Source organism: Petaurus breviceps, unplaced genomic scaffold (assembly GCF_028583685.1).
Source record: "Petaurus breviceps papuanus isolate PSGF00001 unplaced genomic scaffold, PetGlider_PUasm1.0 91133, whole genome shotgun sequence".
NCBI lineage: Eukaryota > Metazoa > Chordata > Mammalia > Diprotodontia > Petauridae > Petaurus > Petaurus breviceps.
This window is the reverse complement of record NW_027187419.1, coordinates 53,288,879-53,313,374: the sequence shown is the minus strand read 5'-3', so window position 1 is coordinate 53,313,374 and position 24,496 is coordinate 53,288,879. Positions and strand designations below refer to the sequence as shown.

At 40.0% G+C, this 24,496-nt stretch overlaps 1 protein-coding gene across 2 annotated transcripts in view; it reads left to right on the top strand.

Annotated features, from left to right (window-relative positions):
• The window catches only part of CRYL1 (crystallin lambda 1), a 187,894-nt gene extending 166,036 nt beyond the window's left edge, over positions 1 to 21,858 (top strand). For both annotated transcript variants that reach the window (XM_069080634.1, XM_069080633.1), the window contains exons 6-8: positions 10,027 to 10,132; positions 20,525 to 20,631; positions 21,149 to 21,858. In XM_069080634.1, coding sequence (XP_068936735.1) covers positions 10,027 to 10,132; positions 20,525 to 20,631; positions 21,149 to 21,262 — 327 coding nt within the window. In that variant the 3' untranslated portion in view covers positions 21,263 to 21,858. The remainder of the gene's footprint in view (positions 1 to 10,026; positions 10,133 to 20,524; positions 20,632 to 21,148) is intronic.
• Positions 21,859 to 24,496: the final 2,638 nt, after the last annotated feature.

Below are 24,496 nucleotides of genomic sequence, written 5' to 3'. Positions count from 1 at the left end.
TGAATGTTATGCTGAATTTCCCCTTTCCTCCCATTATCTATCTATCTATGGAAACCTTCATTTATGACTAGTCATTTTTGTGTGTCTTAATTTTCCAACTACATTTTAAGTATATAGTAATCCCTTCCACACCACAGAGGTTAAGGGTGCAATGCCTTCACAATCTGGAAATTCATGTAAAATTTTTTGGCCATCCCTTTGTACCAGAGAAGTATGAATTATTATGGTCTTAAGAGATAAATATGTTGATATTACACAATACTATACACATATCTTATGCATTTCTTCTTTTCTAAACCATTTTTGTGTCTGTTGGCCTTCGCATGTCATCTGTAACTTCCACGGAATTTCCAAAAAATTCCCACTTAATTTTTTATGCTGACTTGTATATATTGAAACCACAGCGGGGAAAGTCACAGTGTGGAAAGAATAACTGTATTTTCAGCCACAATCACCATTACAAGGTTTGCTTAAATCAGGAGTTCTTAATCTGAGGATCCATGAACTTGTTTATTTAATATTTTGATAAATGTATTTTTAATATAATTGGTTTTCTTTGTAATTCTATGTATTTCATTTTTTCCATTTAAAAATGTTATTCTGAGATGGGTTCTGTCTATAAGCTTCCTCTGAATGCCAGAGACCCATGACACAAAAAATATTAAGAACTCCTGGCTTAAATGTTTTTGAGAAATGTACCTTGTGTGTAAAGGTTTTTATTGGGTGTCTCTTGGGAAGTGTCATGTCAAGACAGAACATATCAGTCAACAAACAATATTAGATTGCAAGTGCCCGAAAGGGCAGGGGTCATCACCTTTGAGGATCCGGATAGACATTTTAAGTTCAGTACTTCTGTGATTTCATTGGTGTGGGTATTCCTGCACTGATAGAGATTACAAACTTTCTATAAAGGAATATTATAATTAATTAATATCAATTAATAATTAATGAATCTTTGATGGTTGCTGTGGCCAAAAAATTTATCACATCATGGCCATATGGTGATGGTTCTCCCCCAGACTTGTCAGACTGTCTCTTAGGCAACATACAGACAACAACAGGCTGGGTTAAAAACTTCAATAAGCTTGAAAGTTCTCTAAGACTTTAGGACACGCTGTACAGACCTTTCCTGAGCCCATCCTCAAAACGTCTCTGGTATAGGAGAACCTGCCTGGGCGGGCATAGCCTTTAAGAAGTCACTGCCCTGCCACCCCGAGGCATCTGAGGAGGACTTCCTGGAGCCCAGGCAGAAAGCTGCTGACTAATGGATTGATCATCCTCCAGGTGTTCTTCTGACAGTTCCCAAATTCTGTGCATGAGGAAGTGGAAGCAGGGAGTTGTGTTTAAAGAGACTTCTTCGGTGGATTCTTTATCTACTTTGCTTTGGCACAGCCCCACTCCACCGACGTTCAGGGCATGGTGCAAGACATGTAGTCTTAAGCCTTAATACAGCCTTTTTATTGTGTTTCCTGTATGTTAAGAATTGCATAACTAGTTGGGCTTTCTTTCCACTTGTACCTTGCCATTATTTTATTCCAAAAAAAGCAATGTAAAAAATTGAGGTAGCAGTAATAGCAATAATTATTGTTGTTATTAATAAAAACAATAACAGTCAATTAACCAGACCACAATAACACAGCAGAGAGTTTGAAAAATCCAGAAAGTCTGCAAAGTACTAACCAATAATTCTCCTAGGATTCTTTAGCCAGCTTAATATTTTGAGGTGAAACAAGTGATATCTTTAGTTTCTTATTCAATTTTCGATATTTTCGAGGCCAGTTATGTCACGTACTTATTTGGTTGGAATTTAACTCATCAACAAAATGGTATATATAGTTCACTCGCCAAGGGATCCTTGAGAACAGGGACTGAATTTTATTCCCAGAACTAGCATGATACCTGGTATATAGTAGACACTTAAGAAATGCTTGTTGACAGATTGATAGTGATAGCCACTATAGAATGACCTGGACTTGAAACCCATAATACAGTGCCAAGCATTATGTATAGTGCAATGCACTATAGTTACACTTTGTAGAGATTGCCTTGACTGACTGGAAAGCTCACTTACAGGGAAGACAGCATAGAATTGTTCCTGTGTAAGAAACAATTTTGGCTGAAACCCTGGATCTGTTACACTGTGACCTTGAGCAAGTCACTGGCGCTTCAGTTTTTCAATTCATTATTTATTTATTTGCTTTTTGGAGGAGGTTGGGCAGGGCAATTGGGTCACACGGCTACTAAGTGTTAAGTGTCTGAGGTCGAATTTGAACTCGGGTCCTCCTGACTCCAGGGCCGGTGCTCTATTCACTGTGCCACCTGGCCATACCACGCTTCAGTTTTTTTAATCTGTAAAATGAGGGGTTTGGATCGTGTGATCTCTTAGATCCTTTTCAGTTTAAAATCTATGCCCTTCTTACCTCTCAGGTCTTCAAGGAGGATCCCAACCTCTCTGAAAAGCAGACAGCACCATTAGAGAAGGGCATGTCACACAGGAAAAAGAGCAATGAATTGAGTCAGAAGATGGGGGTTGGAGTTTCAGCTCTGCTGCTAACTAAACATGTGACCTTAGGCAAGACAGTTTATCCCTTGGGGGTCTAAATTTGCCTTCTTTGCAAAATGAAAGGATTGGATTAGATAATCTATAAGGCTGTTCTTAGATCTGAAGCTATGATTTTATGGCATAGGTATATGAGTAAGAAACAATGGCATACTCTACCTTTATAAGACCAAGTAATTCATTTTACATGTAAAGTAGAAAAGGGTGAAGGAAATGTGGCAATTTGTTCATGCTCAATTGGGAGCTGGGCAGTGACCTTTCTGGCCTTGTTTAAAGCCTCGTCACTGATAGTCTTGATTATGCCTGTAAAAGTAAACTTTTGCTAAGTCTTCTCTGTGTCTGTGGAATATTTTAGCATCCTTCAAAGTGAGAAAATATACATGGATACAATTATATAAAGGAATTGCATTGGCATAGCCGCTATTTTTACATTCTTTCATGATTTGAAATGTAAAAATTAAAACTTACAGCTGTCTAAAGTGTTAAAAACTGATCACAAGTTTCCCTTGGCCCAGCTCTGTTACACATTACAATGCCCGTGGGCTTCTGGAATATCAAGACAGGTACCATTAAATAGATTAGTAATGGAGATGTGTGAGGACACCCCATCCTCACCCCTGTACACACACACACACACACACACACACACACACACACACACACACACCATTTTGAGAGGAGAGAGGGGAAAATGTATGCTGATTAACACCCTCCTGACTATTTTCAGAATAGTGAATTCCTTATTATCTAAGTTAAAAATTAATCTCTGAATTATCTAGGTTAATTTCCAGACTCTGGATTATCTCAGCCAGTCAATAAACATTTATTAAGTACCTATTATGTGTCAGGTACTGTGCTAAGCAGATAAAAATATAAATAAAGACTCCTTGCCCTCAAGGAGCTTACAGTCAAATGGGGTCATTTTTCTTCATCTCTCTGGACCCCTTCACTTTGGCAACCCACTTTTAGTCCATCTCGATGAAGTTTTAAGGAAGGGAAAATGAGGCAAAAACTTCTGGTGATGGGAAGAACTGATGTTGGAATTAAGCGATCTGATTTAATTTGTCCATTTTTGCTTTTTTGTTTTTTATTTAATGCATAACAAAATGGGAGAAAGTACTGGATTTGAAGCCAGAGGACTGGGTTTGAATTCTCTTTTTTTTTTTGCCTTTTGGAGGGCAATCGGAGTTAAGTGACTTGCCCAAGGTCACATGGCTAGTTTTTGTGTTAAGTGTCTGAGGTTAGATTTGAACTCAGGTCCTCCTGACTCCAGGGCCAGTGCTCTATTCACTGTGCCACCTAGCTGTCCCTGGGTTTGAATTCTCTCTCTGTTTCTAACTAGCTGTGTGGATTTGGTCAAGTTAGCCTTTCTGGAATTCATTTTCTTCATAGGTAAAATGAGAAGGCCAAACTAGATTTCTTCCATGTCTAAATCTTTTTTTCCAGTGCTCCTGAGCGTTTCCTCTATTTGGAAGGATCCTGAATTTGGAGAAACTTTTCTTACTCAATAGCCAAGTGGGTGAAAGGGGTGTCAGTCTTCCAGTTACAGCTGGTTAGGGCTTTTTACCTTTATCATTCATGAAAAGACAGAACAAGCAACTGTTTCCCCAAAAACTTTGGAGAGATGGGGAGGAAGAGGAGAAACAGTAGAGGGAGCTCCAGCCTCCATTTCTCTGAGCACAATGAGAGGAGATGGGAGATGGGCCCAACATGGGCCAGGCAGGGAGGAGCTTCTCCACCCACTTGGGAACTTTGGAAATGGCAGAGAAGGCTCTATCAGAGTGGGCTGGGGTTTGAAGGGAGGGGCTGGAGTAGCCTTGAGTAAGGTTGGTGATGCTTCCACATACACACACACACACCCTGGATGAAAGGTAGCACCCTCTTGGGACACAATAGGCAGCCCTTTCAAGGAAAGCCTCAAGGATTTGCCCTGTAAATTGTAATAAAACAAATGATCCTCTGCCTGTCTGAGCCTGTTGTTACACAGAGGTGTGTGTGGCATTGTTTGTAAATGTGCCCCATGAGTGTAACTGCAGAGCTGAGTTTTCAACAGAAGAGCCCTTCATCTGGTGGTCTCACTCATTTGCCAGTGGAGATGAGCGCTAAACTGGGGCACACCAGCTCCAGTCTGGCGCTGCAGAAAGCTATGAGTGATAGTGGCCCATAACCGAGGGTGCGGTGGGCATTCTTGTAGGTGATCTGTTTGGACTGGTTCCTGGGCAGAAGTCTTTCCTTCCTCACACAATGCTCCATCTGTGAAAGAAGGCACTAGCTTAGGAGATAAGAATGAAAGGTGAAGTGCAGAGTTCTTACATAGTTCCTTTTATGCCTTGTAAATAATGATGGGAGACGGGGGTGGGGAAAGATAAGCAACTCGCCTTTGCCGAGTCTGGCTTTGGTCTGCCTTTTCAGGATTATTGTACATTGCTGTCCTTTGGGCAGCTCTACATTCTGGCCAAAATAGCCTTCTTGCTATTTCCATGTAGACAAAATTTACATGGCGTCCCATCTCCTGTCTCCTTGAATGTGTACACTTTCTCCTCCCTCTCCCCCTCCACAAATACTTTTCCTCTTTACCATTGCTTCTTATCATCATGAATTGCTTCCAGGGTTTAGCTTAAGTCCATGTCCTACATCAGTGATTGCCAGGGGAGGGGGCCTGTATATACCAAGGGGTACGTAGGATGATTAGTCAAGATCCACAAATAAAATAAAGCCCTGGACTTCCTAACTCTGAGCACTGCCAATGTCTTGAAGAGGTCACTTCATAGGAAGCAGTGGCAACCAAAGGCCTGTTGGTTCCTGTCCCCTTCCCACACTTCCATCTAAAAGTTAGGAGAAGTAACAGGTGCCTACACCAGTGGGACATTGGGGGCGGCAGCCCTAGACTGGGATCAGGACCAAGACCAACAAAAGCCTAGGCTGAGACTGGGTGGAGGCAGCAGAGCTGAGGAATCTGGGGTTGGGAAAGCCACGGAGGCTGACATGGGGTGTATGGGTATACTGCTAGGAGCAGTCAGGTCAGGGCACCTGGTCCAGTGGATTAGTGGAAGGTGACAGTCAGTCAGCAAGCATATAATTAATAATCACCTTCTATAAGGGGCGGCCAGGCCCCACAGCGAGTAAGAGCACCGGCCCCAGAGTCGGGATGACTTGGGGATCGCATCCCGGGCTCAGACACTTAGCACCACACCCAGAAATAACTGGCCGTGTAACCTTGAGCAAGTTACTTAACCCCGATTGCTTAAAAAAAAATAATCACCTTCTATGTGCCAGGCACTGGGGATATAAAGATAAAATTGAAGTAGTCTCTGCACTCAAGAGGCTTACAGACAAAATGAATGTAAGATAATTTTGAGGGAAAGACTAGTACTTGGGCTGGAGGGAGTCATTTAAGGCTTTGTGAGAAAGATGGTCTTGAGCATGGGTCTTGGAGGAAACTATGGATTCCAAGAACTAGGAGAAAGTACATTCCAGGTATTGGGGACGGTCAGTGAAAGGGCCTAGAAATTAGAGGTAGACTGCCATGGATGAGGGATGGTAAGAAGGTCACTTACTGTACCAAAGAGTATATGTGAAGAGGAGTTTTAAGGCTGTATTAAATGCCAAACACAAGACAACATTAGAGAAACCTTTGAAGAAGAGATGAATGTGGAAATTATTCCAAACAAGCATCTCTAACTGGGGTTGATGTCAATATATTGAGAAAGAGGCAAAAAATAAGGTAGAAAAACATGGAGGAGAACCTATGTCATTATCCTGCTTAGGTCTGCAGGTGCCTTCGGCAAATTAGTTTCATTTTATGATGGCAAAGAGTGAGAAACTCAAGCTTCATCTTGCAAATGGACCTTAGACCTTCATGTGAACTGTGAGTCATTGGTTTGGGCCCTTCAAGAAATGCCATTGAGAGAGAAAGTGCTAATTGGATCAGCAGTGAGGAGTGAGCATGTGGGCCAAACCAGATGCACAATTGGTAATGTTGAGAGGCACAAAGATTTTTGTTCAGAAGCATGTACAGAGCCACACAGTTGAAAAGGGAGGCAAGTACAATCTGAATGGACTTACCTGAATGGACTCCTTTGCTGAAGGACTGGTCAGTCTCCAAGATTCTTTTACACAGATGCCAACAAAAATAAAAGTATCACTTGGGGAGAGGATACATGGATGGAATACGTGGAGAACCCCAAGACGTATCCCCAAAACAAAAGTGATCTTTGCAGATATTAAGAAGAAGGCAGAAAGGGCAGACTTGGTTGTACTTGGCTAACAATGAGTAATAGTTGTCTGCTGCCTGATTTACTATAAAAAGTTTTTTTTTTACAGGAACTGTAATTATATTATTTAAATTGTTTTCATCAGCTGGAGAATTTTGATCATGAATGACTGTTTAAAAATTTTGTTCAACAGTCCTAATAAAGGAATTATATAGATTAGGTAAAAAAACAAATTCTTACAATATTCTAGCTAAATGTAATTACTGAATTACTTAAGCCTGTAGCCTTTCTGGAGGTCCCATAGTTGAATACAAAGAAAATGGAGTTCCTAGAAGCTGGAAATGCAGATGAGTGGCAGTTGGGGTTATTCTCTTGTGATTTCTGATGCTGCCATTACAACCAGCTGTGAACTGTTTGCATAAAGAATTGACTGTACTACTACATATAAGTTCTCTTATAAAGGAGGAAAATAACCTTCTAACAGCTCAGACAAATTTTAGGACCCCAAATCCAAGAAAGACAGGGAGGTGGCCATAAGAAAAATGTTCCTGCAAAGCTATGTTACTAAAGAACCAAGTTTGGAATCTGAGAAAACACTAAATATGTCCAACTATATAAGAGGGCTTTTGAAACCTGGTTGGACAGCATGATTTCCTAAAGAAAAAAGAGCTTGAAGAAATCTAGTTACCTTGTTATTTGCAGGTGGATGAGTTTAAAGGGAGAGTCACAGAACAAGGTGCAGTCCCCCAGGAAGAGCCATATATAAGCACATCCCAAATCAATGTATCAGCATAACTGAAGTATATCTGCGATATTTCAGAGAAGAGTATTTTGGGCCCTCTGGTTTAGAGTGAATGTCAATGGTAACTGTTTCTCTTTGGAACAGCAACCCTGAGGGTCTTCCCTCCCCAACTTTTTTTTTCCTTTTTTTCTAATTAAAAGGGCCATCCCTTGGACTTACTTCTTTCAGAGGCCTATTCACTGAATGGGTGTTTTCTCACTCAAAGTGGGAACCTGAAAAGACCTTAGCTTAAAAGGGCCAAGGTCTCCCATTACATCCTGGGTCACCTCCAGTCATCCTGATGAATATCTGGCCGCTGGACCCAGATGGCTCTGGAGGAGAAAGTGATGCTGGTGACTTTGCACAGTCCTCCCTCACTCAAATCAAAGTCAACTGCAAGTCATGTCATCATTTCCCTGATGCTGTGGTCCTCTTGGAAGATGAAGGACAAACATAGCAGTTATAGCCTCTAGTTAAAATAGCCCGACTTCCTTAAGCAAGGGGAAGGTTGCTCTCTCCACGCTCTGTGCCTCCCACTCACCAATGGTAAGATCCAGGGCCTGTCTGGCCTCTTGTATTTGCTTCTAGTAGCAGATCAGGTACTACTGACTAACAGGATGTGTGAAGAGTAGAGTATTGTTGGTTTTCCTCGGTACATTTGTAAAATCTGTTATAAATGCTGATAAAGAGGTTCCAAAATAAGATATTACTAATATTTAACATATGGATTGATAGGTGTATGAGGTATCCCGAGGAAAGGGCAGTAATCCTGTGGTGCAGAGAGGTTGAGAATGGTGCTGTCACCTGTTCTTTTGCTTTCCTATTATCAGCTGGCACAGGAGCTCCCAGCGCGGTGTGCCCTCATCAGAGAAGGTGCTGTGCTCTGTGAGCAAAGCAGACTTGAAGTAGCTCAAAAGAAACTCAAGATGCACAGATTTAGAGAACCCACTCCAAACGTTCACATGGCCTAATTGTGCCTGACCTGTGGTAGAGCATTCTGAGCTCGTATTGGTCTGATCAGCCACAGCTGGGCACACTGTCACTTGACTCTTAGCATAGTGGTGTCATTTTGGTCCTCCTCAAGAACTAAGGACAACAACCATCAAGATGTATTACTATGTCACAAAGTGTTAAATAATAATAAGAATAATAAACTCTCAAAAATAATAGGGCCTGTTCAATAACATTGTTCTCACTAAAAATTATTACTGATACTATTTTAGGAAAGTAAAAAAGTTTTTTTAACTACTAACAAAATTAAAATGCTTTAAATATTTCATTTTTATCTCTTTTAATTTCTATTTTTGCATATGCATTATAATATATAACTACATGTAAATACATAGTATGTGTATAGTATACATATAATTTTAATGCAATATAATTATTAGTAGAGCAGTACATATGTAGAAATAAGTAAGTATATCCACATTAGGGGTACATACTCAAAAAGTTTTCACTAAAGGGATGTAGGTTCAAAAACATTTGGGGATGACTGTCCTGTATGATGCTTCTTGTGATCTTCCCAGTCATGAGGGCCCTCTGCCTTGGAAATGACAGTGTTTACTCTGTATTTTGGTTTAAATTACTAAATAAATCTGTGTTGTTTCTTCCTACTGGCATGTAATCTCCTTGAGGGCAGGGACAATTTTGTCTTGTCTTTGTATCCATGCATACAGCATAGCCTCTGGCACACAACAGGTGCTTAATAAATGTTTCTTGAACCATGAAGACTTTTGTAGCCCAGAATAATTAAATACCCAAGTAGAGTGTGCTCTCCGATAATAAGTTTATATCCTCCTTGCAAAATATTGCAGTTCCACCTTTGCAAGTGAAGACCCGGAAAGGATCCTCTGCAGTGCTTTATGAAATGTTCACTTTGATTAAGTTTACAGAGACATCCATGTGTATTCGTTTGTTTTGGTGCCTTCAATTTAATTCCATCCCCAGTCCTGAGAGAATGGAAATTGCAAGGAGAACCCTCTTCAGCTTCCCATCCAACTTTGCCCCTTGTTCCTCTTTTTTATTTCCTTTTCCCCCTTCTTAAAAGCTCCAGCTGGTAGATTATAGGATTTAGACCTTGAAAGACTCTTAAGAGATCATTTAATTCAAACCCTTCATTTTCTAGATGAGGAAACCAAGCGCCAGAAATCGGAAGTGCTTTGCTCACGGTCATACTGGCTGAAATCAAGCCATGTTCTGGTTCACTTCAAGTCTATACAGGATTTCTGGAATATCTGTCCAGGGGTAATTCCCCTAAACTGCCTCATGTATCTGTTTATCCTGTTATCTGTTGTGAAATCTGCATATCCTTGTACCTTGTAATGCATAGCTTAATATAGATTGACTGCATTGGAGGTTTATTTCTTGACATTCTGCTCCTTAAAACATCTTAATCTCAGTGATGTTGATAACCAAATTGCTTTGCTATTCAGAGCACTGACTGATTTCCTACCATTTTCTCCATTTAGGAAGGACTAGTGTCTCCCGCAGATCTTGATATCGTGATGTCAGATGGTCTCGGAATGCGATATGCCTTTATTGGACCCTTGGAAACAATGCATCTCAATGCAGAAGGTACTGTTTGATTTGAACTAGGACCAAACTGAGAATTTCTTGCTATATGACATTTTTTTTACTTTATTTGAATTTTTTTGGAGCAGAAAAAAATCTCAACCAAGTAATTTTAATAGTTAGGACTTTATGAAAATAACATCACCAACCCCTCCCCCCCCCCAAAAAAAAGTTAGCATTTTGTTAACTAATCTTTTAGGTCTTATCAATAGTTTTATTGTCTCCAACTTTAAAAAAAAAAGGTGCAGTGATCATGGGGGAAATAAGTAAACATTCTTTGAAACCTTATTCTTGGTGTGACATGCTCCTCAGGGCTCCCTCACTCTGCTCTCACTGGCCCCAGCAGCTTGAGTCTCAAGATCAGAAGCTTCTATTACTTTCAGGATTCAAAGGCCAACCTTAGGAGTGCCTGTTCTGCTGAGGACACAAGTCCCCACTGATTTGCTTTTTAACAATGAGCAGGTAACCTCAGTACTTTAACATAGACATTTGCTCAAATGGCATAGCAGGAATTGTAGTTCCAAAGCATTTCCCTCAACACCAAGAGTATACTTTCCCAAAAGTACACTTCAGAGTTCTAGGGTAGAGAAGGGGGCACAAACTTAAAATGAGGCACATTTTCGGGCTGCACAAGTGGTCAAAAACAACTCACATCCCTGGGAATTCAGGGCTTCAGTGTGCTTGATGTTTCCAGAGGACCTTTATGGTGTTTGCTGTGGGTGTGGCATGATGGAGAAGGTCACTCTTCTGCTCATATGTCTTGGCTGGACAAGTGACTCAGCTGGGATTTGTTCCTCTTTGGGGCACTGGTATTTTAGCTGGATGGGCAGTCTGCTGCTCAGCTGGGTCAAAATGATCACCTGGCAGTTAGTTGTAGGAGCTCCTCACAGGGCTGGGTAACACAGCTGCTCATAGATGAGATAGGTGGGTTGTACAGCCTCAGGGCTCTTCCCAACATAGCATCTGTGCTGGATGGGTCAATGCCTTCATTGCCTTGGTCTTGCTCTTTGGTAGAGAGCTGTCAAGTAGGGCTTTGATCCTTAGTTTAGGATCAGCAGAAATCTCTTCATTTTAATTCACTCAAAGCCTCAACTCTGTGGTTGGTTGTCATCTCCAGACAAGAAATGATTGGATCAACCATTCATGGTTCAGAAGCTAAGTGACTGAGCAGATAGAAATTGGATTTATTTAAAAAAAAATTTTTTTAGAGCCATCAGGGTTAAGTAACTTGATCAAGGTTACACGGCCAGGTGTTTCTGAGGGGATGCTAAGTGTCTGAGCCTGGATTCGATCCCCAGGCCATCCCAACACTGGAGCCGGTGCTCTTACTCGCTGTGCTACCTGGCCGCCCCCAGGATTTATTTTTGTTTAGAGGAAACATAGTCGTGTTCTAAAGTTAGACACTTGCCCTTAACAGATAAGGCTAACAGGTGTTCTTTCTCAGGACTGCTGACATATTAGGTCTGAATGAAATGTTCTCATGAAGATCCTGGCTGTTTGACCTTGGGTTCTGAGCCTTATTTTCCACTTCTGTAAAATGAGGATAATCATATTTGCACTACCTATTTCACAGGGTTGTGGTGAGGAAAGTTCTGTGTAAGCTTTAAATTACTATATAAACAAATTGAGCTACTGTTACCATAACAATCTGGGGAATCGGGGTTAGGGGAATAGTGTCCTGAAAAGTCATTTGCTTAAATGATAATTTTGGATGCTTTCACTTATTTATATACCATACACACATAGACATTAGCAACTAGTGAATCTCACTTAATTATTTAGAGATGTAATAGAAATGCTGTGACCTTGCTGTACTTTCCTTCCTTCCCTCCTAAATCCACTGACCACCAGTTATGTATAAGGCATTGTGCTAGATACTGAAAACAATCAAAAGATATCCCAGGTACCCACAGAAATCAGCAGGGATGAGGGCATCGAGGAGAGCTTCACCTTTCAAACAAATAGTCACAGAGGCCAGTGAAACCAGAAATGTGAGAAGTCAGTAGTATGCAGCAGACAGGATGGAGGCCCATAATAATTTTTAAATAAGAGACATCTGATAAGAATATCTAGTTGGCTGCATATGACAGTGATATGGATTTCAACCTCAGTGCATTCCAAAAGGTCAGGGTTAGACATGTAAGACCTGACTTAGAATACTTTGAAGGACTAGTTGCCCTTTATACAGAAATCAGGATCAATAAAGATTGGAGGTTAAAATAGTTTTCTCTTTTTGTTGTTGTGTTTTGTGATATTATTTTCATAAAGCCAATGCAGCAGATTGTTTATTCAGACCTAATAAAATTACTTGGTTGAGATTTTTTCCTGCCACTCAAAATTCAACTAAAATATAACACCCCCCCAGCATATATGATTTCCAAAATACAAGTGTGAGAAGATTCTTACACATAGCCAGTATTAAATGAAATTTGAAGGGAGAGAAGTGTAGTTATGCCACTTATATCTCTTATATACTTATATCTCTAAATGATAATGTTAGCTCCATTCATTGTTAATTTCTGTTTATTAATGGTATGTAGACATGTGAAAATATCAAAAGTTATTGCTTTTGAAAATGGCACTTCTGGCTACTATTGCCCTAACTCTAGTTCCTCAAATAGACTGTTATGATAATAATTACTCACATTTATATAGTGCTTTAAATCTTGCACAAAATTTCTCTCACAACAGCCTTGTTAAATGGGTAGTACAAATATGATCATCCTCATTTTACAGAGGAATTTCCCTCCTCACACATAGATTTGATTTTTGTAATTAAGAACTATCCAATGGATAGGTTTGATTCATTTACATGCAAGTATTGTTCATTTTACATAAAGAGTACAGTTGATTAAGCTTTGGCCTTGTCTGAATTAGGAGGTCTTAGTTCATTTTCTGACTGTATTAGTGACTGATTCACTATAGGCAGAGAAAGAAACTAAGGTTCCCATCCCAAGGCCAGATGTCAAGGGTCTTCATAAGAACATCACCTATTAAGTGGAGTTACCTCAAAGCAAATATTTTTGTCATCAGAACTAATGTTAACTCTCATGTTATAATTTGTTCAGCAGTCTGATAGGGGCCCCTTTAGTATCTAGTTCTTTGCCATCACAAAAAAGAGAACCTTTTCTTCTTTCACTGATCTTTGGGATGGAAGTACAATAATGTTATCACTGGGTCATGCACAGTTTAATAATTTGCTTTTCAGAATGGCTGGACCAATTCACAACTCTAACAGCAGTGCATTAATGTGAATGTTTGCCCACATCCCTGGCAACACCTATCTTTTTCTTTTTTTGTCTACTTTGCAAATCTGATGGATGTAGGGGAGAAATCTGGAGCTGTTTTAATTTGCTTTTCTCTGATTGTTGGTGATTTTGAGCATTTCTTTCATATGACTAAATAGTTTTGGTTTCTTCCCTTGAGAGCAGCCTGTTCATATTCTTCAACTCTTTTATCAATTGAAGAATGTCTTTCATAAATTTGAATCAATTTCTTATAGTCTGTTAACTCTGTATAGCTGAGACCACCTTTTTTTGCATTCCATTTTCTTTTTTAAGTCATAAAAATACTTTTTGGGGAAAATACCAAGTGGGTTTATAGGTGAGAATACTGTTCTGCTCTAAGTGAAAACTTACTCTGAGACCAATTAGAGCTAAGTGTCATTGTGTAGTATCTAGAATTTATATCTGTTTGGTTTCTCCTACTTTTGTGAACTTTTACTTCCAAAGATGAACAAAGAAAGCAGTATTAGCTTTGGAGTCAGGGAGAGAGCAGTCTTCTTAAAAGAAATCAGACTGGTGGCTGGGTTTTTGTAATTTCTTTTTATCTGTTTATCTGGTCCCTGGACTTAGCAGTAGTTAGAAATCACCATATAAGGAAGACTATCTGGTTATTCTTTGTGCTTTCCTGGGAAATTTCCCTTCTCACACATAGATTTAATGGTTATTATTAAAAATTACCCAGTGAATGGGTTTGATTCATTTATATGAAAGTATCATTCATTTTAGATAAAGCAGCCATTTGATTGAGCCTTGGCCTTGACCGAGTTAGAAAGTCTCAGTTCATTTTCTGGTTGTATTGTTGACTCATTCACCCGTAGGCAATTGACCCCTTCTGCTAGGACTTAGGTGCTCTCAAAAAGCATTAGATCTTGTCACTTGGAAAACTGAGCTCTGGAGCCCTTTGCTTTTGAATGTCATCAACAAGCTTGTGAAAACATGTCTCTTAAAACCAGAAAGGTTCATTTAGGTTGGTGAGCATCAACCTTGGGAAATCCAGGTTGGTTGCCAAATTAATTTCTTGGTTTCTTTTAGTGTTGTGGTTGGTCAGTGCATTGGTTAGAGCTTTTAAGTGATTCAAAGTTGTTTTCCTTTACAATGCCATAGTCATTGTACAGATTTTCTCCTAGCTCTGATCTCTTCACTCTGCAGCATTTTACATAAATTTTCCTAGGTTTCCCTGAATCTGTCACCTCATATATGAGAGATAATAATAATAACATAGAAGTGCCTACCTTAGGCACTTAGCACTAAAACAAGTTGTGGAATATAGCTAGTGGAGGATTATGAATGTAGTGGAATATGACTGCACTGTAAGAAACTCTGGCTATCGAGAATTCAGAGAAGCATGGAAAGTCTTAGGTGAATTAATGAAGAGTGAAGTGAGAAGACCCCGGGGTACATTAGACACAAGAAGTTCTATAATGCAAATAGAAAGAACTACAAGAAGATGGAACCTACTGTGGAAACTTGGCAGAGGAGAAGGAGGAGAAGAGAAAATCCATCTTCTTTGTAGAGATGAGGGACTAGGGTTTCAGAATATTGTATATTGTCAGACTCAGCTGGTGTATTTGTTAGTTTCTCTGAAATTTCCCCCTTTCTTTTCCTTTCTTTGCTTAAGGGATTGATCAGTGGGTGCGGGAGCAGGGGGGGAGATATCTAAGAATGAAGGTGAAATGGAAACAAAAGATATTAATACAAATTAAAACGAATAAAAATTAATGAATTAAGGGAAAGGTTTAGAACAGGGTTGGGGAACCAGCAGCCTCGAGGTCACATGTGGCCCTCTAGGTCCTCAAGTCTGGCCCTTTGGCAGAATCCAAACTTCACAGAACAAATCCCTTTAAGAGGGGCTTGAGGACCTAGAAGGCCTCCAGGCTGCAGGTTCCCCATCTCTGATGTAGAGTCTTTAGTGAATAGACCTGGCAACTATCTTTTCACTTCTTTTCCTAATGGATTTGAAGGCCTTGTGGCTGCTCCAGAATGATGGAGATCAGAGCAGGATTTTCATCTATTGAATCTATCTTTTTTTTTAAAAAATTTTAATTGTATTTCTTATGAACTTAAGAAAGATTAACAAATACGAACATTTCAGTATGCAGAAAATATAAAAAAGATTGTACGTAGAAACTGTGAACCTCTATTATATTAATTTTAGTGAATATTAAATTTAAAGTGATGATAATAAAATTGCTAGATAGTAATAAAATAGTATTTGTTGTACTTTAATATAAATAGTAACAATAAATCATAAACATGGAGCAGACTTTGGTAGAGGTGGTGAGCTATAGGACCAGAAAGGTTCTGGGTTAGAATCCTAAATTCGACACTAAACACCCGGCTGATCTTGGGCAAGTGACTCTTGGTCATAATTCCTTTACCTGTAAAAATGAAGAGAGTTGGATTAGATAAGGACCCTTCCACATCCAGTTCTATGATCCAGTAATACTTTGCACTTTCTTCATTCCAGACAACCAAGAAAATCTTTTAAAGGCACAGTTTGTTAGAATTCTTCCTTCTGGATTACTTTAATTATCAGCACCTGTTGTTATTGTTGTTGTTTGGTAATGTTTGACTCTTCATGACCTCATTTGGGGTCTTCTTGGCAAAGATACTGGAGTGGTTTGCCATTTCCTTCTCCAGCTCATTTTACAGATGAGGAAACAGAAGCAGACAGGGTTAAAGGACTTGTCCAGAGTCACACAGCTAATAAGTGTCTGAAGCCAGATTTGAAGGAAGAGGAATCTCACTGACTTCAGGCCCAGCACTGTATCCTAGGGGAATCTCCAAAGATGCTAAACACATATTAACATTCATGGAGGCTGCAGAGAAGTAAGAAAGCAGATGGACTCCTTAGCAACTTATCAAGAAATAGTCTGCTCATTTCACAAAAGACAGAGTTATTTACCAAGTATTTCTTGAACCCACATTGTGGGAAATGTTCACATAATGGAGAATTTAACAATAGAAATTGAAAGAACATATAGTTGTAGTGTACAATAAGTAAAAGGTTTTACTGTTTTTAGTTCTATTTGAAGAAATAAGTGGATTTAAAAAATTTTTTTTAAAGTACTTCAAATTAGTTGTCCCATTCAAAATATTTGTTAGTACAAACCTCTGAGGAATTTAGATATGCTGTACCTATGCCCTTTCCCCTGAGAACATCATCATGTTTAACAGTAGAACTAGGACCCAGTTTGATTTTTTTTTTTTGGATTAAAGGGGCCATCCCTTGACTCACTTTTTAAAGAGGCCTATTTACTCAGTGGCCAACCTCACTCAAAGGGACAACCTGAAAAGACCTTAACTTAAAAGTGCCAGGGTCTTCCATTGCATCCTTAGACATCTCCAGTAGTCTTGATGAATAATATCTGGCCACTAGACCCAGATGGCTCTGGAGGAGAAAATTAGGCTGGTGACCTTGCCCAGCTCTCCCTCACTCAAATCAAAGTCAATGGCAAGTCCTGTCATCATCTCTCTGATGTCATGGTCCTCTTTGAGCATGAAGGACAAACCAACTACAACAGCAACAGTCATCTCTTTTTAGTTTTTTAGTTGTTTGTTTTTGGAGGGCAATTGGGGTTAAGTGACTTGCCCAAGGTCACATGGCTAGTTTTTGTGTTAAGTGTCTGAGGCTGGATTTGACCTCAGGTCCTCCTTGACTCCAGAGCTGGTGCTCTATTCACTGCGCCACCTAGCTGCCCCGATAACCTCTTTTTAATAAGTTGAGAAAATTGAGGCCCATCTGTTGAAGGGACATGACTTACTTTAGGTCACTAATAGCAGAGTGGGGTTTGAAACCAGGTCTCATGGGACTCCAGATCCAGTGCTTGTGATGGAGCATTGATTTGGGGCAGGTGACAAGGGGGTACAGGAATAGGATCTAGCACAATGATCACCTCTCCCAGAGGAAGGAGAAGCTGTTCTTCTGTGTTATCTCTTTTGGAGCTGGCTCAGCTTAGTATGTGTTTGCCTCCTAATTGTGTGACCATGAAGCCAGCAGCTCCAGGGACTCTGTACCCCTCTTCACAAATAATGTCTTTTGACACTTCCCGGTTCTTTTATTTTTGTTAAAGTTACAGGAATCAACCATAACCACCTTGGGTTTCCTGTAGTGCTTATTTGGCAAATGCTATCCCTTTACTTATTACTCTTTAAAAAACCATTAAACAAGGAAGGCTTCTTTTTCTGGAATAAGCTAAAACCCATAGTGACATCATTCAGCAGATTTAAAGAGAGCTATTCAGCATATATCCTTGGGCCTAAAGGAAGAATTCAAATCTAGCCTTAGACACTTACTAGATGTATGACCCAGGGGAAGTCACTTAACCCTGTTTGCCTCAGTGTCTACATCTGTAAAATGAGCTGGAGAAGGAAATGGCAAACCACTCTAGTATCTTTGCCAAGAAAACCCCAAATGGGGTCACAAAGAGCTGGACGCGACTGAAAAATAACTGAGCAACAAAAGGAAGAAAAAAAGTTTTCAAGTTCCAGTACTGTTGAGGTCACATAATAGATTAACAGAGTGAAAAAAAGTATTATAACATTTAACCACTAGAAGAACTTGAAATAACTTGAAGAATTTGGAATCAGGGTCTCTGGGTTTAAATCCAGGCTCCGCTATTTACTACTTGTAGAATCTTATGCAATTTACCTAATCTGAGTCCCAGTTTCCTTATCTGTAAAATAATGGGGAATAAAGTTATACTAAGATCTCTTCCAGTTCCAAATACTATAGTTCTATTATATTTAACTTTCACATTAATTTTTTTTCCTAAGTGGGAAAATGGATAACATTTTAGCACAAGGGAATATAAGAAAAACATACTGGAGGCAAAGTGAAATGAAACTTGTTGAGTTTAGGATCAAGTCCTGTGATATGGAGCAAATGTGATCTGAGTATTGAAGAAGATGGTTTTGGTTTCTTTTTTCTTTGCTTTTTTTGGAGGGCAGTTGGGGTTAAGTGACTTGCCCAAGGTCACACAGCCTGTGTCTGAGGCCGAATTTGAACTCAGGTCCTTCTAACTCCAGGGCTGGTGCTCTATTCACTGTGCTACCTAGCTGCTCCTTTTTTCTTTAAGGAAAAAAGTTGAGCTTCAGAGCCCAAGGACTGATTCAGTTTAATTGTAAATGACTTATTCTGCTATTTTTGATGGGTGGGTGATCACTGGAATGAGGTGTTCTGGTATCCCATCCTTCTCTTTTCCTTCTCTATGGCATCCTCATTGACTGCTGAATTAAAAGCACACAGTGCTGAGTTTTTGTGGCTTCAGAGACATTGGAAATGGGCCAAAGGTGCAGCAGTAAGAGGAAGGGGAGGAAGAATAGCTCCATACACAGAATGTTCTGTCAGGAATTAAGGACTTCAATTTCTTTCTTTAAAGGAAAAAATGAAAACCAGGATCTGTCTCTGCTGGGTTGGGTTTCCAAGCAAACTCTCTCACCTGGCTCAACTCCACCTTCCTCTTTCCTCCTAGAAGTGAGTAGAATAATATTTGTAGCTGACTCCCAGGGAGGAATGGACAGCGGAATGTGAGGGAGGAACTCGTGAGGACAATATTGTTGCCCTCACAACAGGGTGAAGTGGGGTGACTTTTCTGGCACATCAGGATTCTGAGTGATGATCTTAGCTTTGATGATACACATGCAAATTGTAGAGTAGAAAGAATGATGGATTTAGAATACCCTTTGGGAAGGGCATAGGTTTGGATGTGTTACTGAATGAGCTTGGTTAAAAACAGTGTAAAGTGAGGCAAATGGATTAGAAAAGACCAGCTCTAACTGGTCTAACCCTAATTATTGTCCTATAATTCATATACACAAATACAAAAAGAAAAAAAGAAAGAAGGGCAATCCCTGCCCTCAAGGAGCTTCCAGTCTAACGAGGGGAAGGCAACACAAAAAGAAGTTGAAGGGGATCAGGGAAGGTGATGGAGTGTGAGCACCAAAGGTCTTGCCAGATGGTGAGGCTTCCCAGAGGATGATAGAGAAGTCAGAGTAGTTCCAAAGTAGTGCAGTCAGGTGGGAAATGAGGATCTGTTCTGAGCCCCTTCCTTAAATGGAGTATTGGGGGGGAAGTTCAAATCTGGGATTTCATCAGTGTGGGGAATTTCTAGTGTGGAAACTCCCTGTCTGCAACTTAGGCCTTAGAGGGTTGCCTGGACACAGAAACATGCCCAGGCTCACAGCCAGTATGGTCAAAGGCAAGACTTAAACCCAGGTCTTCATGATCCCAAGGCCAGCTCTCTGTCCACTATGGCATATTGCTTCTCATCGTAGAAATATCATCTGTAATTAAAAAATCATTACTGGGGCATCTCCATCTCTGGATTTTCCCAACCTCTTCTTGAATCGGAGAGGGATACATAGAGTAACATTTCTTAACAATTGTGCCCCTGGCTATCAGAAGCTTTTGTACCAGTTGCTTTATATTCTCTTCTTTCTTCATTCCCTGCTAGAGTTATTGTCTTTTTTCAACACTACCACATTGGGTATTCAGTTGAATTTAGGGGGAAAAGGGTTTGGCAAGGAAAGGTGGGAGTCATCTGTATACCTGGGAGACGGTGGGGGGGGGGCCAGGACCAGTGAAGACACAATGGTTACAATGCCAGAAGATCTTATTAGAGGAAGAAGACTTTAGAAGGTGGTAGAGGGTTCCAACAAGTGTCCTCTCTTCTGGCCTGGGATTTTTTCTTTCCTTGATTGAACTTGTACTGATAAAGCTCTTAGAAAATCTCTTCAATGTAATCTCATCTTTGTTTTACCTTCCTTGCACCTCGCATTGTATAAGGAAGCAGTCCCATGATCAAGCTTAGGGTTTATGTGCCTGGTAGCTTCCTTCATGGGTTAATTACTGGTCATGAGAAGGTGTTGGACTTGAAGAGTCACATAGATTTTTCTTCCCTGGATTTCATGACCTGAATTCAGAAAAGAAAGTAATCTTCCTAATTCCAGCCCAGTCACTGCTGAGTTTAACGAGGACAGGTTAGGTATGATATCCCTTCAAAGTCAAGCCTATTAATGAAAGAAAAAAAAAAGGTTTTTTGATTGGGGACCTTCACTGTTAATTGATATTTATATTACTGATTTACTGAACCCTGTCTCATCATTTCAGGCATGTTAAACTATTGTGAACGATATAGTGAAGGCATGAAGCGTGTCCTCAAAACTTTTGGGCCAATTCCAGACTTTTCTGGAGCAACTTTAGAGAATGTTCATCAGGTATGTATTCTGGTGTGGTGATTCCCTCCACCGATTCAGGTCAGCTCTTCATCTGCAATTTAGACCTTTAGACATTTGAAGCCCCTTCCCATCTTATCCTCCTGCTTTCCTTCTCCCATACCAGCTTTCTACAGAATTCTGGTGTGATCTTTGCTTTCCTCACTGGCCCTAGAAGGTCCATATGGCTTCTGCTCAGGCTTCTCCAGAGGTGATGAGTACACAGGCCTTATCAGGGCCACCAGGACCTATGAGAGATTATTCAAGAACTCAAAAGCAGCATCAGCAATGAATACCCATTTCATTTGGAAATTTATGACTGACTGATCTCAGGATGAACTTGTTGGGGTAGCCTCCCTCTCAGTCACTGAGAAGCCTCATGCTAAGATTAACATTCCCATCTCTTGTGCTTCCTGGGAAATAAGAAAATCATGGCTGATGTGAAGGTGTGCCAAGAGAGTAGAACCAAGATCCCCCTCGAAGCCCTGCTTCACCACATCTCCCTTTTCCTTTATCACAGGCTATGAGTGCCCGCATTCCTGCTGATCCAGCACACCTGGCTGCCAGGAGGCAGTGGCGAGATGACTGCCTCATGAAGCTTGCCAAGTTGAAAAGCCAAATGCAGACTGAGTGAAGCTTCTCATGAAAACACTGTTGTCATGCCTCATGTGGCAAGCACTTTTCTGGGCTGTAATCATAGAAATGTCTAATCTGATTGCTTTAAACCAATGAAAACCCCCAGTCCCCTTTAGCACCAGAGAAGACTCCTCCCCATTTAGCACCAGAACTCACTCCTTGATTTGATAAACTTTGGCAAACACCGAGTGGGGCTAGCAGAGAATGCACATTTGGTATTCTCAGAAACATGGATCTGGATAGGTGTGTGTTTCCAGGAGCACTAAACAATCCAAGGTACCCCAGGGCTGTTTGTCCTGGCACCAGAGACTACAGGGAGTTTGATGAGGCAATCACTGGTGACTGCATAAAACAAAAACAATCATCGATGAGATCCATAATCCTCTTGTTTTTGTTGTGATTATGGATAGTGGCACTACACATGATTCTGTTGTAGCTTCATGATGCTTTGATTTATATCGAAATGTTTTCATTTCAAATCATTTATCCTTGAAATATGTATGCCATATAATCGTTTCTAAGCACTGTGTGTGACTATCTATGCATTTACTTTGTAAGAGTTATTCTTAATAAAGTTTCTGATTTTCATGAAGTGATTCATCTTCTCAGTAGTCTTTCAACCAGTGATGGTGCTTAGTCCTGGTTCACGCGTGAAGGAAACCTGGGCTTGGCACAAAGTCAGCAGATGGCCTGTGCTGCTTGGTGGTACTTTAATAGAAATGCCTTTATCTGGAAAGGACAAGTGAGAACCAGCTGCAGAGTCAGGAAGACCTGGGTTCCAGTCCCATCTCTGATATAGATTGTCTGTATGATTGTGGGCAAGTCTCTAAGCCTTTGAATTGCGCAGTAGTTGCCAATCTTTATAGGAAGAGATAGTTTCCTCAATGGGGATTCCACATAATAATAAAACTAAGGGTTAACACCAAAAAAAAAAGGTGGGGCTGGAGTGGGGGCTAATTTATCTCTTATTGTTGCCTATTATGAGAAATGATACAGTGCATGGAGTCAAGAGACCAACTCTTGAGGCCACTGGTGGTTCAGTAGACCGAGTACTAGGCCTGAAGTCGGTAAGACCTGAGTTCAAATCCAGCTTCAGACACTTTCTGTTTGTATGACCCTGGGCAAGTCTGTCTACCTTACTTTCCTCAACTATAAAATGGGGCTATCAGCACCTCCCTCCCAGGGTTGTTTTGAGTATCAAATGAAATGTTTTTTGTAAAGCACTTAGGCTATTATTGCCTGGCACATATTAGGTGCTTAATAAATGCTTATTCCCTTCTCTTCCCCAGCTCTGTCTGTATTCTTGGTCAGAGAAACAGTGTGAACTAGAAATAATAATAGCAATAATAATAACAACTTACATCTGTATAGCACATGGAAAATTTGTAAAATGCTTTACTTATGTTGTCTCACTTGAGCTTTTCAGCCACCTTGTGAAGTGGTACTCTAGTGATTATTATCCCCCTTTACAAATGAAGGAACTGAAATTACATTAAGCTGTTCTTTTTACAGCTGGAATCAGGGCAGAGTTTGAACTCTGGATTTGCAGCTCCAACTCCCATATTTTATCCATAGGATCATAAGACTCAGGATCAGAAGGGGCATTAAAGTCCATCTTCACATTTTACAGGTGAAGAAAGGTTATACCAGGTAGTAAAATGGCAGAATGAAGATTTGAACCCAGACCCTCCAACCCCAAATTCATCACACTTTCCGCTGTACCATACTATCTCCAATTGTTAAATCCATTCTTGTTCCATCACTAACTTCCTGATGATAAGGGGAATATCCCCTAAGTGCTGTAACTGTTCACTTTTCCCCTCTCTTAAGTACAGATCCTAAAACTGACTACCTAGAGCAGGGGTATCAAACTCAGATGGAAACAGAGGCCAATAAACCCTACACAGGGATTCCTAGGATCTGCATATTTAACTTAGAAAACCACATACTAACATTATCTATGTTCCTTTGTATTCTTATTTATTTTGTTAAATATATTCCAATTACATTTTAATCTAGTTCACACTCAGGAGTGTGGAAGGTGACAATACCATGCCTGTTTGACATCTCTGACTTGGAGCATGGGGAGGTTCCAGATATTCCTAAGTGGTGTTATCAGGATACTTTTTTGTTCTAAGGCTAAACCCAAATGAGACACTTGTCCAAGCAAGCCTTCTTAATCTGGGGACCATGACTTGCTTTTTTGTTTAAAATTTATTTTTTGATTACTGTATTTCATTATAATTTGTCCTCTTTGTAACTTGATATGTTTAATTTTATGTACTTAAGAACATGATTCTGAGAAGGGGATTAGATACTTCACCATCCTGTTGAAGAAGTCCATGCCACAGAAAAGGTTAAAAACTCATATTCTAGGCTTTTTGTTTAAGTTCTTTTTTTTTCTTTGCTTTTTGGAGGGCAATTGGGGTTAAGTAACTTGCCCAAGGTCACACAGCAAGTTTTTGTATTAAGTGTCTGAGGGCCAGATCCTCCTGACTCTAGGACCGGTGCTCTACTCACTGCGCCACCTAGCTGCCCCTTTGTTTAAGTTCTTAAACCTCTCGGCTTGTATTTGTGGAAACATACCCACATAGCTTGGGTTTTGTTTTGTTTTTTTTTTGTCTGTGTTGGTGTATGTTTGTTTTGAGATCTGAAAACAAAAGATCCCTGCTGGAATGCTTTGTTTTTCTTTCTCTAAAAAAGCCTGTTTGACTGTCATCTTCATATAGATTACAAATGAGAAAATTTTCTCTCCCTGGATATGGAGATTTCAGTTGCCCAACGATAAAAGGGAAATGAAAAAGTTGACTTTGTGTGGTTAATAAAATGTTATGTACATTCTCTCATTTGATCATCACAGCTTACGTGTGAGGTGTTGGTAGTGTAAGTACATATTAGTATCTCCGTTCTGCTGATGAAGAATGCCCCTATTTGTAGAAGACAATGCAGTAATTGAATGTATCTATGCTATAAATCCTCATTAGTGAAATTCATAACAATGTGAAAGAGGTTGATGCAAAACTGGAAAACAAATATATGTTAAAAAAAAGTATATCGCTCTGTCTTGCACCTAGATAGGAAGCCTGTCCAATTAGTCCATAGCTACATATATCTTTGTGGGTTGAAGATAAAGGTGGTCTATGACAAGGTTTTGAGTTGGTAGATCTGGTTCAGGTGTAAAAGAATTCACTTAGACCTTCTCTGTAGCCATTGGGAGCTTTATTTTACGTGA